The sequence below is a fragment of the Diorhabda sublineata genome, chromosome 6 (genome assembly GCF_026230105.1).
Source record: "Diorhabda sublineata isolate icDioSubl1.1 chromosome 6, icDioSubl1.1, whole genome shotgun sequence".
In the NCBI taxonomy this organism is placed as follows: Eukaryota; Metazoa; Arthropoda; class Insecta; order Coleoptera; family Chrysomelidae; genus Diorhabda; species Diorhabda sublineata.
Genome location: NC_079479.1, coordinates 4966968 through 4986230, shown reverse-complemented (window position 1 = coordinate 4986230; position 19263 = coordinate 4966968). Strand labels below are relative to the sequence as shown.

The window sequence follows — 19263 nt, the reverse complement described above, 5'->3', positions numbered from 1 at the left end:
AGCTACAGCCCTCGATTTCTTTGTTTCCAAAGCAAGGAACTGAAAATATTCATTCGATCTCTGTAGCCCTGGAACAAATGATTAAGCAAGAACGTGACGTTTTAAAACTTTCCTATTTTATCGGCTGACACCGGAAAAAGAATAATTAATGAGAGAACTTTTCTATTTGCTATTGAATTCTTTAGAAATTTTCTCTTTATTACTCGCGAGACGAAATCGGTTGTGCGGAATTCATTTAAAGTATGGTAAAAATAGAAATATGAATTGTTTACAACGAAATCACTCTTTTCTACAGACACTTTCATATATCTACGAGACGATATAAGTGAAAAGAAGTTTAGATTTTACATTTTTTTTATATCTTGACGTATAATTTCTTACAATTTTTTTTCAAATAATTTTACGAGGGTTGATACTCAAGTTTTGAGATATGGCAACACTGATTTGAATATATCAAATCTGAAATTGTCATCTTATAGTTTAACAATTTCAATAGTAAACATCGTGGAGATTATCTAGCCCATCTTCAAACATTTATCTTGGTCAAAAAAATGAAAATAAATCGCGGATATTTTCGTGCGATAATTTTCTATGACTTTCGACGTGGATTAATCCAACAGCAGTGTGCCAATCAACTACCGGGTTTCGATGATTTTTTAAATTAATCGTGGTCACACTTCGCTACAGGATGAATTCCGTAAATGTTGTATCATAAAACATACATTGAGGTACTTAAGCATTATTTACACATTTGGTGGTCAAAAATATTTGTTCACGGTCAAAAGAAGTGTATAAGATTGTGAGAGACGACGAAATATTGATCTATGCATATGAACCCAAAATTAAACAACAATCGACTGTTTGGGTCTTTCAAGACGAGTGAAATGCAACAAAAGTTGCTCGTGCTGGTAGCACTTCTTTTCCAATTACCAAGTAAAGTAAAGGCACGTTGTACTAAAATAAAAGTTGGTTCGCAATTAAAATTGCGACTCCATACTCTGTATTCGATTCGATCTCAATGTAGCCGTATTTATTTCAAGTTGTACATTGCGTGCTGTGAAGATTCGGTTAAAAAGCTCTTAAAATTCTACATACATTTAGAAGCGCGTCTAATGAATTGTCGCAATAAACAGAGAATGAAGCTATTAGAATTTCCTATACATTCCGTTTCATATAGCAATACAAAGTAAATTGGAATATTCAATCTTTGTAATCTGTCGACTAGCATAATAAACAAGAATCATTTTCTACTTTGTATTTCAGTTTATCAGTATAAAAGATTTATATCATTCAAATTAATTTCATAAACCAAATTCACCCTACGAACGGTTTATTTGTTATCAGTGAGAGCTGGATCAGGACTATACCATTACCAAATTTTTGTTAGTCAAAATTTTGTTGTCAGCACGTGAGATACAAACAATGATTCCCAACTTTTTTCACTTTTATGATGTGCTGATTCTGCAACCATTGTTATACAACGATAATAATAATAATAAAGAATAAATAATAAAGAAAACACGCAAATTTATTTATTCTTCAACGTAATCTCCATCCAACTCCATACACTTTTCCCAGCGATGTTAAATGATTTCAATACCTACTGTCCACATCACCTCTTCATTGTTGGAAAATCTTTGACCACCGATCCATTTGTTCATGTCTGGATGTCTCATGTCATTGCAAAAACAGATCTGTGAGCTGGTGCTTTGTCTTGATGAAACAACATTTTCTTCTTAGCCAAATGCGGCCATTTCTTTCATTTCATCGCTCAAACGTTGCAATAAGTTCGCATGAGACTTGCCGTTGATAGTTTTTCCTTTTCCAAGGCAATGAGAACTATCTCAGGCGTATCCCAAAAAACCGACGCCATGACCTTGGCTGCAAATGGAACGGTCATTGCTTTCTTTAGGTTCCCCCTTTTTATTGTTCTTTTGTTTCGAGCGTAAAGTGATGAACCTAGGTTCTATTCATGGTTACAAAACAGCGCAAAGATTCAGATTTATTTCTGTGATACATTGCCAATCACATCTTCACGACGCTGTTTGTATTCCATTCTGAGCAAACGTGGGACTTATCTTGCGCACAGCTTCCTCATGTCCAAATTTTCAGTTAATATGAGATATACCGTACTACTAGAAACGCCTACGCTCGCGCACTTTCAGTCGAAGATCATCCAGTACCGCTTTGTAGATTTTCTTCAAAATTTCTGGAGTCGTCACTTCATTTGGTCCACCACTGCGATGCTGGTCTTATCAGGTTGTACGGCCTCATTTGCTACCCAATATTTCACTATTGGTAACGAAGCAGCAGTCCCACCCAACGTAGAATCTAATTGAGCCTCTATATTGGTCGGGCTAAAGCTTTTCACAAAATAAATACTAAACAACGTTGCGTCTTCAAACTTGAAACTTATTCTCTATAGATTTCATACTTTTTAATATAGTGAAAGAAATTTCAACTGAACTCACAACGAGTGATAGATACGATAGTTAATAATGTTTATTAAGAAAAAACACACAAAAATTACAGTCGATTATTGTTATTCCAATATATTATATAAAAATAAATCAGTTTTTGCTTTACATATACTTTTGCTCACGTTTTGATTTAATCGGTGCCACTGTGCAGTGGGTAAATGCGATCAGCTGATGGGTTATGTCATTTGTCTATGATTGAACTTTGAAAATTATCTATTATTTCTTTACATTGTCATATTCTTTACATGATTAATTCTAATGAGCAGCGTAATGGATAGTTCACTGACGCTTCCGGTTTTTATACTTTTCGGTAATTTAGTATAAAAACAGCATATTGTTGATAAATTTTGATGCAAAATGTGGGCAGTTCGTTCAATAATTATTATTAAACATCCAGAATCCAGTATACAAACACCATCAAAGAATTAACGCAAGAATTAACGAACAAAATAATAGAAATCGTAAGTTTTAAATTTCCACCGAAAATCGAGTTCGATATTCGGAAACTGTGATGAAAATCTCATTCTGGTTTAATATCCGCAATCAGCTGAAATATGATCTACCTGACTTCAGATTATAGTTTCCGAAAAGCACTCAAAAGTCTTTATTTCTGTCAAAATAAATATAAATATTAAATTTTAAAAGGAAGAAAGACGCTATCCCGAAACAGCCTTCCATTCATGGATTCTACGCTGATATATCACTAACCTAGAGATATATCTCGATTAATTCAAATTTCACTTTGTTTTTAATAAAATAATTAATCGTACACCCTGATACAAATTTATCGAAGCATTGTTTGAAATTTATGATGCTTGCTCTCGATATATTGATATAATTTCCAGCTCCCTTTGAATTGCTGTGAAGTGTCATCTATGCGGATGAATTCTCCAGGGTACACTTCAAACTGTTCATTTATTAGCAAACTAATTTCAAACAGTGCACTTGAGTAACTTAAAATTTGTCACGTAGAACCATACGTGTATATACAGTTTATAAAAATTGATTATTCTGAAACAATCTGATGTTTCGGTGTTTCTTCGACTCGGTTGGGATGATGTCAAGCGAAATTTGTTACGTGAAATATTACCGTCTACTGCATACACTAAGTCCCCGTATTTCATTAGTAATCGGCTTCTGTTTTGCCGAAACAACGAGGAAACTTAAGCATTAATTTCTGATTCTGATTCCTTATCAAAAAAATCCGTGTAGTGAAATTAACGTTTCCGTTGGTTTATCGAACTAAATTGTGAAAAAGTTTTGTATAAAATTGAAACAATTGAAACCTATTCACGCTGTATATTTTCACATTTTAACTATTTTAACATATTAATATTTTTTCTATGATAGAGGGTGTGTAATGTTTTTTTATATCGCAGTATCAAGCATAAAGTGTGACGAGATATTGCCGGTGAAATTCTAAATAAATGAAAAATATAAATGAAAATTTAATGTCTGACTTGGAATTATTCAATTTCAATCGAAGAATGTTTTCATAAACATACCAATGGTCATAAAATACGTATTAAAATTGAATTTGACAAGATAAAAATCCAATTTTACCCGGTCAAGCGTTTTCTGGAAACTCAGTTAACCGCTTGGGTCAGGGGTTTGTGCATAATAAATTCCCTTTTATCACTATCTGTTCTTTTCAAATAAACTCCATAAACTTCAAGATGAATTTTCCATATAATATCGATTTCATTCAATGACATTCCTCCAACAATTCCAAGTTTTATTTATGAAATTATAATTTACGATTTTGTGATTACTACAAAATTTATAGTAGTGAAAAGGTATTGGAAAAGAAGTTGTTAAAATGTAATTCTGCTTATATAGACGGTCATAAAGTCAGTTTTACAATTTATTTGTTGAAGCGAACGTTTTTATTGCCATCGTTCTGGTTGATTTTCAAAATCGATAGTTCAATCATTCTCCAGATTGTACACATCGCCTGCTTTTCTTGATTGTAGTTCAATATATGTATCTATCTGAATTTGTAAGAGTAAATAATCGTGAGATTCAATTTTCTGGAAAATTTATTCCATTTTTCATTAAGTAATAGTAGATATGTGACGACCATGTCATGTGCCCAGGCAATACAGTGACACATTTCCTCTAACAACTTCTTCAATAAAATAATAATCCTGATTGACCGATATCTAACCCAAGAAATTCAAAGTTACCTTTTTTGGGAATTCCAAGTCACTTTTCTTTTAAACCCTTCTCATTGTCCCAAAGCATGAAACTAACTTAATCATTTCCAATACACCTGGTACCAACATACTTACACTAACCCAAGCGAGAGTTGTTTTGAACTGGAAAGAAGTTCACTCTTCCTTGGAATAGCGAAACGAGCTGATGTCCAACGCCTAGCGGAGCTACGCTACTCCTAGAGATCAGCATGCGTGACCGTTGTGAGTTTCAATTTCACGTTTTGTATATATTGTTTAGTTGGCATATTTGTATATGGGATAGCGGGGCGAATCACGCATCGCGCTTATGAAAGAGCTATTTTATAGTACTTTAGTGTCATTTAGAACGTTAACAAACGCTAATAACACTGCTTATATTGAAAATAAACGTTATAAAGAGTTAATTTAGGTTAAGTTAGGTTAGGATAGGTTAGGTTGGACTAAACCTGCAAAAATAAATAGTCATATGGACTGACTCGTTTACATTTAACATAATATAATAATATAAAGACTTACTTTAAGATTGGGAAATTTATAATTACTCAATTAACAGACTGATTACTTACCAAACGAAAGTTTCACTTTATAAGAATAGTTTAAGTCGATTTTGTGATAAATACATTTTAAAAGCTCCTAGATACTTGATTTTCGAAGCTCTAATTAGTAAGATAATATGAAGATTATTATATATTACGATATAACTATTACCTATTAAAAAAAGTTTTATTTTCATACATTTCCTAATACGATTTTGAAATTATATACATTTCCTAGGAATTGTGCACTTTTCCTAGGACATTTATGTATTAAATAGTTTTTGAAACAATATTTTATACATTTCCAAAATAGCTTCGGAATTTCTAGGATTTGTGTACAATTCCTATATTTCATACATTTCCGGTAACATATATATACACTCGAAACGTTTCTCGTAAAACAAAAATCGCGAATAGCGAAAATGACTAACGAGAGAAATGTTTTATTGTAAAAACAAATGTTACAATTGGTAGACAAAAGCTTGTAAAAACTAAAAATAACTAGATGAAGATACAAATACAATGAAACTTCAAGATACAGAAGGAAACCACAATGAGTAACAAAATTATAGGTAATAATTAGTAGATAAGCATACACCATGCATAGATAAGCGATGTCGTTTAAAAACGGGAGAAACAAAATAGAGCCTAGTACCGAGCCTTGGGACACTCCACATTATATTGCCTTGCATGAAGACATCGTTGAATCAACCCTTACAAGCTGACTTCTGTTGTAGTACTGCATTTTCTTAATTAAAATTTTATGATTTACACAATCGAAAGCCTTAGAAAATAAAAAGTTGTTACAGAGGAGTGATGGCTATTTAGGCTAGAATAGACATTATTTAAGATGGAGTGGTAAGGAGTGCAATTGAGCGATAATCCGATGTTTGATTTTTATCTCCTCCTTTATACAGATGTATAATTATAGTCGTCCAGGTAATTAGAAAAATTGCCAAACGTTATTTAAAGTTGTAAGGTAATTCAGTGTGCAATTTGGCAGACTCCGGTAAGTCCTTCAATTCCAGATGAGTTTTATTTTTGTTGTCATTGAATGTACTGCGAAGCTCTGTTAAAACTACGGGCATAAAGAAGAAACTGTGTAAGTTAGCATTAGCATTAGGGAGATAAAAAAACTCAAGGAGTTAATCCGTTCCCTAGGTTAATAGCAAGAAGAAAACATTCTGCAGCTTTTGGAAGTCAAACCCATCGGCGATCGAAAGTCCTCCCCGTTTCAGCGCAACTCACTTTCTCTCGGTGGCAGCCCGTTCTAAAAAGAAGCTTTACCCACGATTGGCAAGTTACCCCATTCGTCTGATGATGTCTCCATCCGATGGAATTCCCTGCAGAGGACGACGAACTAGATAAACTACAGCAGCAGCAGCAGCATCAAGAACTTTGGCGTTCAGAGCAACGAGTTCGATTCGTCAGTTATTTACGTTACGTCAATTATATGGTTGTCTCTACTCACAATTACTACTGTCAATTTAAAGAAACTCTCATGTATGGCTTGTAGTTGGTCTTGCGAAGAAGATTTTATGTTAATATGTATGATTTCTATCGTGGAAAATGTCCACGGTTTCTACTATATACTTGAGTAATGAAATATTTTTTGGAAAATGTATAACTTGGATAAAAACTACTATTCCGTATTGATTCATCTTGGGTAGTTCTTTAAGTCACTTCACCATATATATGCAATCTCTTTTCATATTTGTATATACACTGTAACGTTTTAACTAAATCCACTATAGATATATAGATATATTCATGTAAATAATTTAAACACTTAAAACTTTCCACATATTCCACGCATTTTTTGTAAAATTAATGCATACAATATGGGGTGAAAACCCGCATTAAAGAGTCAATTTGTTTTTTTTTTTCATTTTCCAAAAATTGAACTTTATTGTGTAAACTTTCAACATTATAACTCTGAGCTACTCACATAAAAGATTCAACAGCTTTAACACAAACATTAGGTGCTGAAAATTAAGCTCTTGATACTAGATTCGTTAAAACGACATATCCACTTCGTGAGGATAATAATTTTGCATGAAGGAACATCAATTGCGCCACTAATTTAATGTTGTTAAAATATAGCATCCGTTTTTATTAAACCAACATTCGAAGTTCCATGGTGGTATGGAACGTATGACTCTTGGTACATGAGTACATATGCTGCTCGATTTATTCAATTCTTTCACCATGTCAACAAAGAAATTGCATTGACATTTGAGATAAATAGTTTCAACAGTTTATTAGATTACGATAAATAAATTCAATCTCATTCTTTACCACTACATCTTTTGTAGACGGTTCGATGAAGCAATTGCAACAAGTTGAAGATAAACAGTATCAACATTTCCTTCGAATATTATGAATAATCAATCTCATTTTGTGAATAAACTGCGGAGTATTAGAAATTTATGAAGAAAGATGAGACATAACGGTTACTATATTTAACACGCTTTTATTAGTTTCACTTGTGTGATTACGTTCAGATTCTCTGAAGACGATAACTTGGTTATCGAAACACGCGTCAGATAGTTTACCTTCGGTCTCTGAAGACGATAACTTGGTTATCGAAACGCGCGTCAGATAGTTTACCTTCGGTCTCTGAAGACGATAATTTGGTTATCGAAACGCGCGTCAGGTAATGTAATTGTGAGTGTTGGTGTAAACAGTATGTTCAGTTTGTATGTACGTAACTGACTTCTTGGTTTCGATTTTCTCATTCTAAAAAACACATTTTAAGCAGTATTCAAACTAATGGGTAGAACATAATTCTTGACAAAAGAAGAAAATTACTGGAAAGGAATTGAACTATAACTTATTTTGCTCTTGAATTCCAATAGAATAGCATTGTATCCGAATCTTCTATAAAAAATCTCAAATTCCGCAGAAGAAAATTTAAAAAAACAACAAAAAACATCTATGTACTTGAAAGAAGTAGAAACAGGAGTCACTACCATTTTTTAATCGTGAGAGTAGTCAAATTTTGCCACAGTTTTTTTGAGTGAGGAGCCTCTGATTTTTGTTAACAATGTGTGTTGAACAAACATTGTTCCATTATGACAGGAACTTGGCAAGACAAGTATTGTAGTCACTTTTCGTCATTGTGGAAATCATAGATGAAATATACTTCGCAATATACACTACTCTACGTTTGAGGAGAAATTGATTATTCAGAGCGTTGTTTGTATCTGTTAAAGCAGAAGAAAATGGATTTTTGGTTGATACATAGCCAGAGGTGTAACCTCTATTCACCATTAATCGTCTGTCGTCAGTCATCCAAGTGTACTGGACTAGGCAACTTGGGATATACAGGGTTCATCGACTGTTAGAATAAAAGAAAAACTGTTAACAGTGACTTGAACTAAATAATATAGGATAAATTGGTGCACAAAAACGAAAATATATCTCACCAAGATAAAACATTGTGTGAATATCCGTGGAATCTATGGTCAAACTCAATAGTTTGCTTGTACACTGTATAGTATTTACGCATAACTTGGAAAAGTAATTATCTAAGAAAAAAATGTCGATAAAACGGAAAATTATCGCTCAAACACAAGAGTATTTTAAAACTTGAAGAAAATTCCACAGAAAAATAATTGGATTCATGATATTTTTCTACAATAAAATGATATTCATTAATGTAATAAAATTGACCCAAATAACTAATTCTTCCACTACTATACCAAGAAAAAATACGAAATGAACTTTCCTAAACTATAAAAACAAACCTCGATAAAGAAAACAATTTTTTGGTGGAAAATAGAGAAAAAATAGAAATTTACTATCGAAAACTTTCATATTTATTTATATAATTGATTGAGTTTTATTCTATTAATTCCACTAATGACATAATAAACATGTGAAATCCATTAAAAGAAAATTGAAGAGCTGTTACTAATTGTTACTGACCGCATTCGTTCCTTCAGACATTTCATTCGTGAATTATCGCCATTTTTTGTTTCAGGTCTCGTGGTGGAGAGACGGAGAGCTTGTTACTGATGAAACTGAGTATTTTTCCGATCGTCGGAAATCCCAGAGCGTTCTCAAAATTGACAAGCTCACTCGTTTGCACCTTCTAGCTATATACAGGTAATTTACACTATTTTCACTCCACTTGTTTCTACCCACTTCACATCACCGCTTCTTCTAACACAATGTATCGACGGATGTGGGGTAGCGATTTTTTCAATAAAGAAACTTCCATTTCAAATCATCGTTTACAAAAGAACACAATTATCGATGTTTTGTTCACATTTATTTCCAATCTGTTTACATAAAGACTATGGAAGAAATGAGAAACCGAATACTTTATTTAGATAAAAGAATAACTTTTGCCAAGATGAAATTATTGCAAGTCGAAGACAAGCTTTTCCAAATAATTTATTTACTGGTTCATATCCACCAACCAAAGTTTTTTATTGACTTTTGAGTCTACTCGTTCAGGCGAATGTCATGAGGACATAAAATCTGATGTTGCTGTATGGGCAAGGATCAAAGAAGAAGTTTCAAGAAAAAATAATTCTTCTAAAATTAGTGATGTTAAACAATTGTAAATAATATGAAGCCTGGAAACTCGTGAAAGACAGTTAATCATACAATTAAAAAAAAGATTTGGATTAGTAAGAAGTGACTCTACTTATACTGGTGAATTTACATATTGAAATTATTATTCATGGACGTGACGTTGTTTTCAAGTAAAGTTTAAATTCTGATACCTATATAACCAGTATTTTAGAAATTTTAGAAAAAAAATTTCACTCCCTTACCTTCAGCTGTTGTTTGGACGTTATAAGCAAGTTACTTTGGTGAAAATGAACGAAAATACTGGATGTATAACTTTGAAAAATATTTCAAATGTCTACTAAAAGAAGCGAAAAATAGACTATATTGCTCAGTGGACGCCTGTGAGATAGATTTGAAGCTCTAAAGTAATAATCCACAGCTGTCTTATTTATGCAAATAGTTTAAATTCTATATTTCATCTTTATGACCTGGCCTAACATAGAGATGGCGGTAGTTGCTAGGGAATAAATCTGTATTAGAAAGAACACAATCTAGACAGCATATTTTGCAAGTTTGAAGACGCCACGTTGTGTCGCATTTGTGTGGCAGTGAATTTATAAACATGGAAAAAATTGGTCATCGTTATGTGACACAATACTATTATTTGAAATACTTTAACCCAACCGATATAAAAGTTGAACTAGATTCTACTCTGGGTGAGACTGATTCTTCGTTATCAACAGTGAAATATCGGGTAGCAAAGTTTGAACGAGGCCGTACGACCTGCAAAGAACAGCATTGCAGTAGTCGACCAAATTAGGTGATGGCTCCAAAAATGTTGAAGAAAATCCTCAAAGCGGTATTGGATAATAGTCGACTGAAAGTGCGTGAGCTAGCAGACATAGTAGGCATTCCAAAAAATACGGTACATTGCATATTAACTGAAAATTTGGACATTAGAAAGCTGTACACAAGATGGCGACTTCAAAGAAGACAAAGACCGTTCCATCTGCAGGCAAGGTCATGGCGTTGTTTTTTTCGAGCGCGCGGGATAATTTTCATTGAATTGTGAACTTATCCCAACGTTTGAGCAAAGAAATCTAGCAAAAACGATCGCATTTGGCTAATAAAAAAGTGTTGTTTCATTAATGCACAATCTCACACATCCCGTGGTCGGTGGTCAAGGAATTTCCAATAGTGAAGAGGTAATGTCTACAGTTAATGGATATTTTGAGGAGCTTGAAGATTTTTGTTATAAAAAGAGCATCGAACTTAAACGTCGCTGGAAAAAGTGTATGGGGCTAAAAGGATTTTACCAAAATTATTATATTGGGCCAGGTACTTCTAGGACGATCCTCGTAGAATTCTAATATAAATCATAACATTGTTGAATATTATGATACAATTTAGTTAATTATACAATAGAACGTTGTTGAAAGCGGCAAAAACCTTTGTTATTTTCCACTTTAACCGCATTGTTATATTTCAAGTAAGAATAGAAATACTTTTCAATTACGATTTCTGATTTAGACAGATTGTCTTCAATTACAGAAGAATGGGAAGGTTTCATTATTATGTATGCATATCATCCCTTGTAGGAAGAGTTCTCTTTCTTTAGCTTTTCCTAAGCCAACGCCCTAATTATTTCCACTATATAAAGCGATACTGTTTATATGTGAGAAAAATTCTCGGGAAAATAATTTATTCAAGTGACACGGAATTCAATAATGGGTTTACTATTTGTAAATAGTTTCAAAAATCCATTCAAACTTCTTGAGTACGTTCTCAAATATCACACTGAACTTTACTGTGAGAAGTACTCGAAGTTGAATAGAAGTTGGTTCGATTTGTTTTTTAATCTCGTAGCTATGCGTTATATGAAATGGAATTCGGAATTTTCTCCATTCTACGATACCTACGTTCTGCTGCGATATCGGATAAAGTTCTTGAATATTAATACTTTGAGATGGTTATTCATATTGGGAAATATCTATTTTTTTCAAAAACGTCCCTGAAACATTCGTTCAACAAATGCTACGCTATTTTCCAATTTTCCAATTCCGTTAACCGAAAAAAGTTACTAGATATTGGAAATATTATGTTTTTATTTATAAAATACAGTCAGTAATCTAAAATATATTCATAAAAATGTTTGTTAGTTAAATAATGCATTACATTTTTTTTCATATTTACAAATATATCTCATTGGTTATCATGTCTTTGAATAGTTGGCTTTCTGAAATAATCCTCAAATATCTTATGGTTCATTGATAATATTGTCTAGTTGAGTTTTTTGGAGACTTTTCCCATTCAAAATCGCAGTTTAAACCTCACATAAATGGCATAAACGGAGGTTATTGGTTTTATTTAACTAAAAACACAGAAATAAATGAAATCCCATTTTAAAATTTATAAGCTTTGATCACGATTATCACACTCGTTTAAATTAAGATCATTATTGGTTTGAATGAATGAGAATTATTATTTCACAACATAGTGGACCCAATATCACCAAATATTCTATCATATCCTTACATTTCTTCACTTATTTTCCAGTAAAATTAGTAGCTTTTGATTAGATATTTTTAGCTTTAGCAAGCACATCCAAATCATCTTCATGATCGTATAAAGAATAGACCAAACGATTGATTCCACCAATTTGTTATCGTTTCGAGGCTGCGGTGAGGTTATATCAGCAAAAGTATTGTACTCTTTCTCTCAATTCATTTGTCTGAGAAATATAAGTTCAGATGTGGCTTTACTCGAAAAACAAAATGAGGAGGTGCACCATCTCTCTCTCATTAAATAAAATCTCCCCAAACAAATGGGGCAGAATAAATTGAAGGAGGTCAAAGCTCTGTCATTCAAATACGAATCACTGAAGCATGAAATACACCTCCATTCCCCAAATAGTTTAAAAATGCGTTTCTTGCAATCACCTCAAATTCTTAGTCGACCAATAATAATAAATATGGACTATATCGTTGTGAAACAAGGTCCTGTATGATTTGATTCAAGTGGAGTCTTCCTTCTGGATCTGCAGGAGTCACAATTATGTTACTTGTATTTTGAAAGTTGCTTATGTTTATTTAAAACCCACTGGATAGTAATTTAGACAACTGGCTGATATCTTGATGTTTTCCGCTTGCTATACATTAGCGAAAGTATTTTTACCCGGCACTTTTATATCGGGGAGAATATTTCTGAATGAATCTGCTGCCTCCTCTCCATTTACCATAGATGATCATAATTTCGACATACTAGCCGTAAGTGGAGCGTGAAGACATGTTGAGGTTCAAGTTCCAACCAATAATAATATAGTTGACGATTATTTACTAACACTGACGGCTTTTGATACCCAGAAAAGCTTTTTGGGTCTTAACTTCCTGTTTTGAATAAGAAAGACTTTATTTGTCAACTTTGTTTACCTAATACAAAATAATAAACATCGTTGAATTAGTATAAGAGAGACCTTTGCAGCAGTAGAATAATGAATTTCATAAAAACGATACTAACTCCCACGAAATGTGAAATTGTAACAAAATAGCTGCTTGCTTATACTACAATTCATAATGGGCAATTTTCAATATCGTAGTTCTAATAGTTCTCGAGATATATACGCGCCTCGTGAGACATCCAGTGTCAAACTTTCGGTGTGGTTCACTTTAGGACTTTACAGAAACTATAACCCGGGTGCAGATATAATGGGTTTTCCAATAAGGACTTGACTACTTTTTTTCAAAATAAAATGAGAACCATTTGAGATATTTCAAAAACTTCATCATCGGGTTGAAGTACATTCAAAACATTTATAAATGGAACTCGACTTCGCTCATATGGCCACCGCGGGCATGTTTGCAGCGGTTGATTCGTTGGACCCAATTTTTCATGACTCGGCCACACATTTCGGCCGAAACGGCTGCTATTTCTCGTTCAATGTTGGCTATAAGCGTTAAATCGCACTCACGAGGCGGCCAATAGACTGGTCCATTTATTGAGATAACACGCTCATCAAACTTGTTCTTCAATAAATCGATTGTAACGTGTGACTTGTGGCGCCGTCCTGTTGAGACTACATGCTGTCCAAGTCCATATATTTCAATCCGGACCAAAAATAATCGATAATCATGGCGCGATAGCGATCACCATTCACAGTAACATCGTCGACGAAAAAATACGGCACTATGACGCCGCCGGCATGCAAACCGCACCAAACAGTTATCTTTTGTGCATGAAGTGGTTTTTCATTGAACACATTGTATTTTCACCCGCACAATACCTCATATTTTGTTTATTGACAAACCCATTGAGCCAGAAATGAGCTTCGTCACTGAAGATGATTTTTCGATTTGGCGCATCTTTTCCAGAGCCCAAACGGAGAACGTACATCGCTTCGAATGGTCCATCGGCTTTAATTCTTGAGTGGGCCTGATCATGTATGGGTGTAAAGTGGGATCCTTACGCAAAATTCGCCATAAAGTGGTTTGGCGATGCCCAACTCTTGAGAACGCAGTGGAATTGACTTGAGAACGCCGTGGAGTTGACTGATTTGGATCATTTGCTATGGACTTTTCAACCGCTGCGATATTTTCGACACTTCGACCAACCCGTAGTCTCACTGGCACGGCAACATAACATAACGAATATTTAGACTCAAACTTGTTACTGCCTGTCTACTAGGTCGAGAATTACGACCGAAAATCTGAATTAATGCTCTCAACGTAGCGGCCACCGAATTTCTGTAGTGAATTTTTAAGATTTGCAGACGTTGTTCGTTTGTGTAAGTCACCATGATTAAAAGGTTATGTCTACTGAATAAACTGACAATGACAGTTCGATATTGAGTGAAAAGGTGCGTTCACAAACTAAGTTCTAAATTGTCAAGTCTCTATTGGAAAACCCCATATTACAAATCAGCGGATTGCGGATCCTGACCCGGAACAAGTTTCGGATCATAGTTTCCGACCCCCTCGTTCAATTTTTGGTAGGAAATTCAAATTCAAAACATGATCTACAAGAACTTTTGATTTCTATCACTCATTATTTGTGCTTTAATTCCTTCATAATATTTACTTATTAATTAATAGTAGACAGCTATTTGGAGAGAATAAATATATTTTGAAGTTCAATAAACTATAAACAAATGGAACAGCCCGTCAGTTGAATTACCCACCGGACTAAGAAGATAAAAAGGATTAACTAGATGAGTTGCCAAACAACAATCAACATTCAGATCATGATCTGATTAGCCCGATCAAAGTTTCCAAAAAAGTACTTTCTAACGTGGTAATTTAACAGAAACTAATAATTTTCTCGTTCTATTTGATTTGTATATTAATTTCAGTTGCGAAGCAAGCAATAGTAGACTCCAGCCACCCTTAGTTGTACGTACTGCTATCGATATGTACTTACGACCACTAGAAGTTACACTTATTGGAAATAATCCAGAATTTAGCGCTGGAAAACGCTATAATATCACCTGCAGATGTCGTGGATCGAGGCCACCTGCAATCATTACTTGGTGGAAGGTAAGTACATAATAATCACAATATCAATTATGATTTTTGTTTCCTGATACTGACAACCACGCCACTGGAGTTTCTGTCGTATCAGTATGTGTCCCAATTTGAAATATGCCAATTTGGTTTCTCCGAGTTAAAGTTGTTTTTCCTGATTCCACGTTTCCAGGAGAAAGCTTCGAGTGGCAAATAAGTTATTTATAGAGAAACATCCTTTGTAGTCGACTCTAATATTAGATAGAGTTTTTTATCTATTACCAAACTTTGATCGTCACGTCGCACGTGTCATCAATTTATTAATCAAGTAGCTAATTTTAATGAACTTCCACAATGTATAAAAGAACGATTTTTGGCGGTTTAGTGGTTGGAATATAACAGACTGCTTTAATTAATCTGAAAATCACCGTAGTCAACAATGGAACAATAACTGGTAACATTTTCGCTTCATACACAGTTTCCAATTAGTTTTTGTTACCTGGAAAAATGGAACATGAACACAAAACATTTTTAATATAGGTATACTGATTATTGGATACATATCGTATTTAATTATGTATAATATTTGGTTTTTATTACTAATATATGAATTAAAAATGAAACAACAAATGATTTTGTGGAAATAAACTTTTTTATGAACAAACAACATTTCGTTCCAATTTTTTTTCATGTGAATATGTTCCAAAGTATTTGTGGTAACTAGGAAATTGAATTGTTGAGCACTAGTCAGAAAATTTTATCTAGAACTTTTTGAAGAAAATAGACAAATAACCTTAATAACAACAGCACGGATTCTATAAACCATTTCTTATTTTTTCCTTTAGTAATCCTCTTATATTGAATTCCTGTTTGGAAGGCATTCTATTTGTCTCACATGAAAAAATTAAGTCGCGACTAAAAACTTATCGAATTAGCCAGTTTCGAATTTTATAGAAATGATTTTCACCATAGACAGGTTGGAGTGAAGGAAAACAGTTTAATTTTCCAGAAATTATTGCCATCACTGAATACTCAATTATGATGAGACTGGTTTTGTCAAAAAACTATACCACAGTAGCCAGATTCAATAGAACTAATTTATCTCATGGAGGTACTATGATCATATCCACAAACGACATTTCCGAAATAATACAGTTCAATGAAATGATATCTGAGAAATTATTCGAATTTTCTATCGTCTACCACAAGACTTTTGACCTCTGTATTGTTTGTATTTACAGAACAACTGACACTGACGTGTATACACTCACAAACTACTGACAGTACTGGAGTCCTTACCTCTAAAAAACAAACTAATTCTATGTGACTATTCCAGTGTACGTGCTGATCAAGAATGTCTTCAGTCAATTATTGATTCTTTGGCGTGGTCATGCATATAACGGATCCAACTAGAATAACTAAGACCAGTTCAAGAACTATAGACTGTGTCGTGTCATCGTATAATTCAGAATCTACCGACTGTACTGTCTTTAATGCAGATCTAAACTTTCGGTAAAATCCAATACTAAAAATGCTTCTCGCAAATTATACCGTATCTTTTCGGGAAAAATGTATCCATACTCCAAGCACCGTTATCATACAACTGACTGGAACATACTCTCTGGTGATGTGGAATTCGAAGTTTCTACATTCATAAAAAACACTAACTAGTCTGGCATGCAATTCTCTTCCCCTCGGACGTATTGAAAATGAGCAAATTAAACCCTGGTTCACCAAAAGTTTACGTATATAAAAAAACATATGTTTCAAATATACTTGATGTATGTTGGATATGTTTAATCGTTGAAAGTTTATATATTTGGAATATAGAAACGTTCCTATAAATTTTATCGACCAAAAACAGGGTTTTCGTTTCTCAAAATTCTATACAAAATTAAATGAATAATCTCCTAAACCCACCAGAAGAATATTGAAAACAATATGAATCTGAAATAAATTTCTACCACTTCATGATAACCGAAACAAAAACTTCTACGAATTGTAGTTTTAAATTTTTTTTGTATAATTTCTAATTATATGTAGATTATAGATTTCTAAATAATTTAAAATATATCACTCAATAAGTCGTGTGACTGACACACAGAGAGCGCTGTCATTGTCAAATCCATATGACATTTATGAAGTACCAACTTTCAAAAGAAATTTCATGGCATTTCGAGTAGTCAGAATTGAGTGACTTCCATTTAAGTTTTAGGAGCTGCTTTTGTTATTTTAAAAACAATTTCGTGTGTTAATTTATGATTGCTTCTAGATGAAAAAAAAAATACTGTACAAGCTCAGCAATGACTCTGTCTCATCGAAAATAACCTTTTATTTATTGGTTTGTTGAATTTAAACGTGGTCGTACAGACACCGATGATGGTGAGCGTTCTGGTCGTCCAATTGAGATGGTTTTTCCAGAAAACATCAAAAAGTCTACAAATTGGTTGTATCAAAGCGTGAATTGGAATTGTGTGAAATAGCTGAGGACATAAAGATATCAGAAGGCAGTATGTTTACAATTAACTTGGACATTCAACCATGAGATGCCGCGATATTGAAAGGAATCTCCAATCCGATTTCAAATACGGGAAGTTGGTTGTTTTGAAGAGAGAGAAAAATGCTTTCTCGTCAAAAGTTTTTCACAGTTTATAAACAAAGGCTTGTGAAAAACTATGAAACAAAACAATTTGTACAATTTACAGTTGTAAAACAAATTTTCGAATCATATACTGAGCAGAAATACGGCAAATTCAAAACAGATGCTAGTTCATATCGCCCCACAATCCTATTCCTAATAATGTCAAAAGTGCTAGAAAAGGCTTTTTTACGTTGTTCCTATTCAAGAACTCATACGACAACACCAATTCGGTTCCAGACGCGAACACTCATCAATTTAACAACGCCACATAATAGTAAACATAACCAGAAAATCCCTCGAAGAAAAGGAGTCTGTGCTGAAGTATTTCTCGAAATACAACAGGCATTCGACAGAGTTTGGCGTGATAGTCTCTTCTACAAACTAAAACTGGAACTAACGGAACAACTATATTTTAGTTTGAAATCTTATCTCTCCAATCACTACTTTCAAGTTAAAATTAAAAATACCCACTCAAATTACCAAATCATACAATCTAGTGTACCTGAGGACAGCGTTCTAGGCCCATTTCTATACTCACTATGATATCAAGTCAATCAACGCCGAACTGTAAGAATTTAGAAATATGTACATTGACGAATCTATCAGGAAATTCAATACATTTTTTGAAAATTGCTCAGGACAAAATGAAAATCATGCAATAAGAGTTAGACAGAAGATCAATCATTCCTACTTAATGGTAAGGTGTTTGGGACGTGTTTGGTACCTCAAAGGAGTTTGACAAAATTTTTAGTGAATACGCAGAAATTATTGTGAATGAATTTGTTTCTGGTCAAATAAATGCAAACAGTAGCAATTTTTTGCCATAAACATAACCAAACACTGTTTTGAATCATCAACACGTTGTTTCTTTTGATCGACTGTGAGTAAACGCGGCATCCACTTTGAAAAAAACCTTCTCATGGTTGAATGTTTATGCATAATTGTGAACATACTGCTTTCTGAAGAAACCACTTCAATTGGACGATTATCATCATCGATGTCTGTACGACCACGTTTAAATTCAACAAACCAATAAATAAAAGGTTATTTTCGATGAGACAGAGTCCTTTTGAAGTCATTGCTGAGCTTGTATAGTATTTTTTTTTCATCTAGAAGTAATGATAAATGATCCCTCGAAATTGTTTTGAAAATAACAAAAGTAACTCCACTTAAATGGTTGTCACTTTTTCCTGACTACTCGAAATGCCATGAAGTTTCACTCATAGTCTTTTGAAAGTCGGTACTTCATAAACGTCTTATGGATTTGACAATGACAGCGCCCTCTGTGTGTCAGTCACACGACTTATTGAGTGATATATTTTAAATTATTTAGAAATTTATAATATACATATAATTAGAATTTATACAAAAAAATACAAACTACCATCTGTA

The 19263-nt window shown here is 33.5% G+C and overlaps 1 protein-coding gene across 1 annotated transcript in view; it reads left to right on the top strand.

Annotated features, from left to right (window-relative positions):
- LOC130445025 (hemicentin-2-like) overlaps positions 1-19263 on the top strand; it is a 517421-nt gene that overhangs the window by 256026 nt on the left and 242132 nt on the right. Inside the window, exons 4-5 of the mRNA XM_056780490.1 lie at positions 9197-9321; positions 15080-15263. Of these exons, the coding sequence (XP_056636468.1) occupies positions 9197-9321; positions 15080-15263 (309 nt within the window). The remainder of the gene's footprint in view (positions 1-9196; positions 9322-15079; positions 15264-19263) is intronic.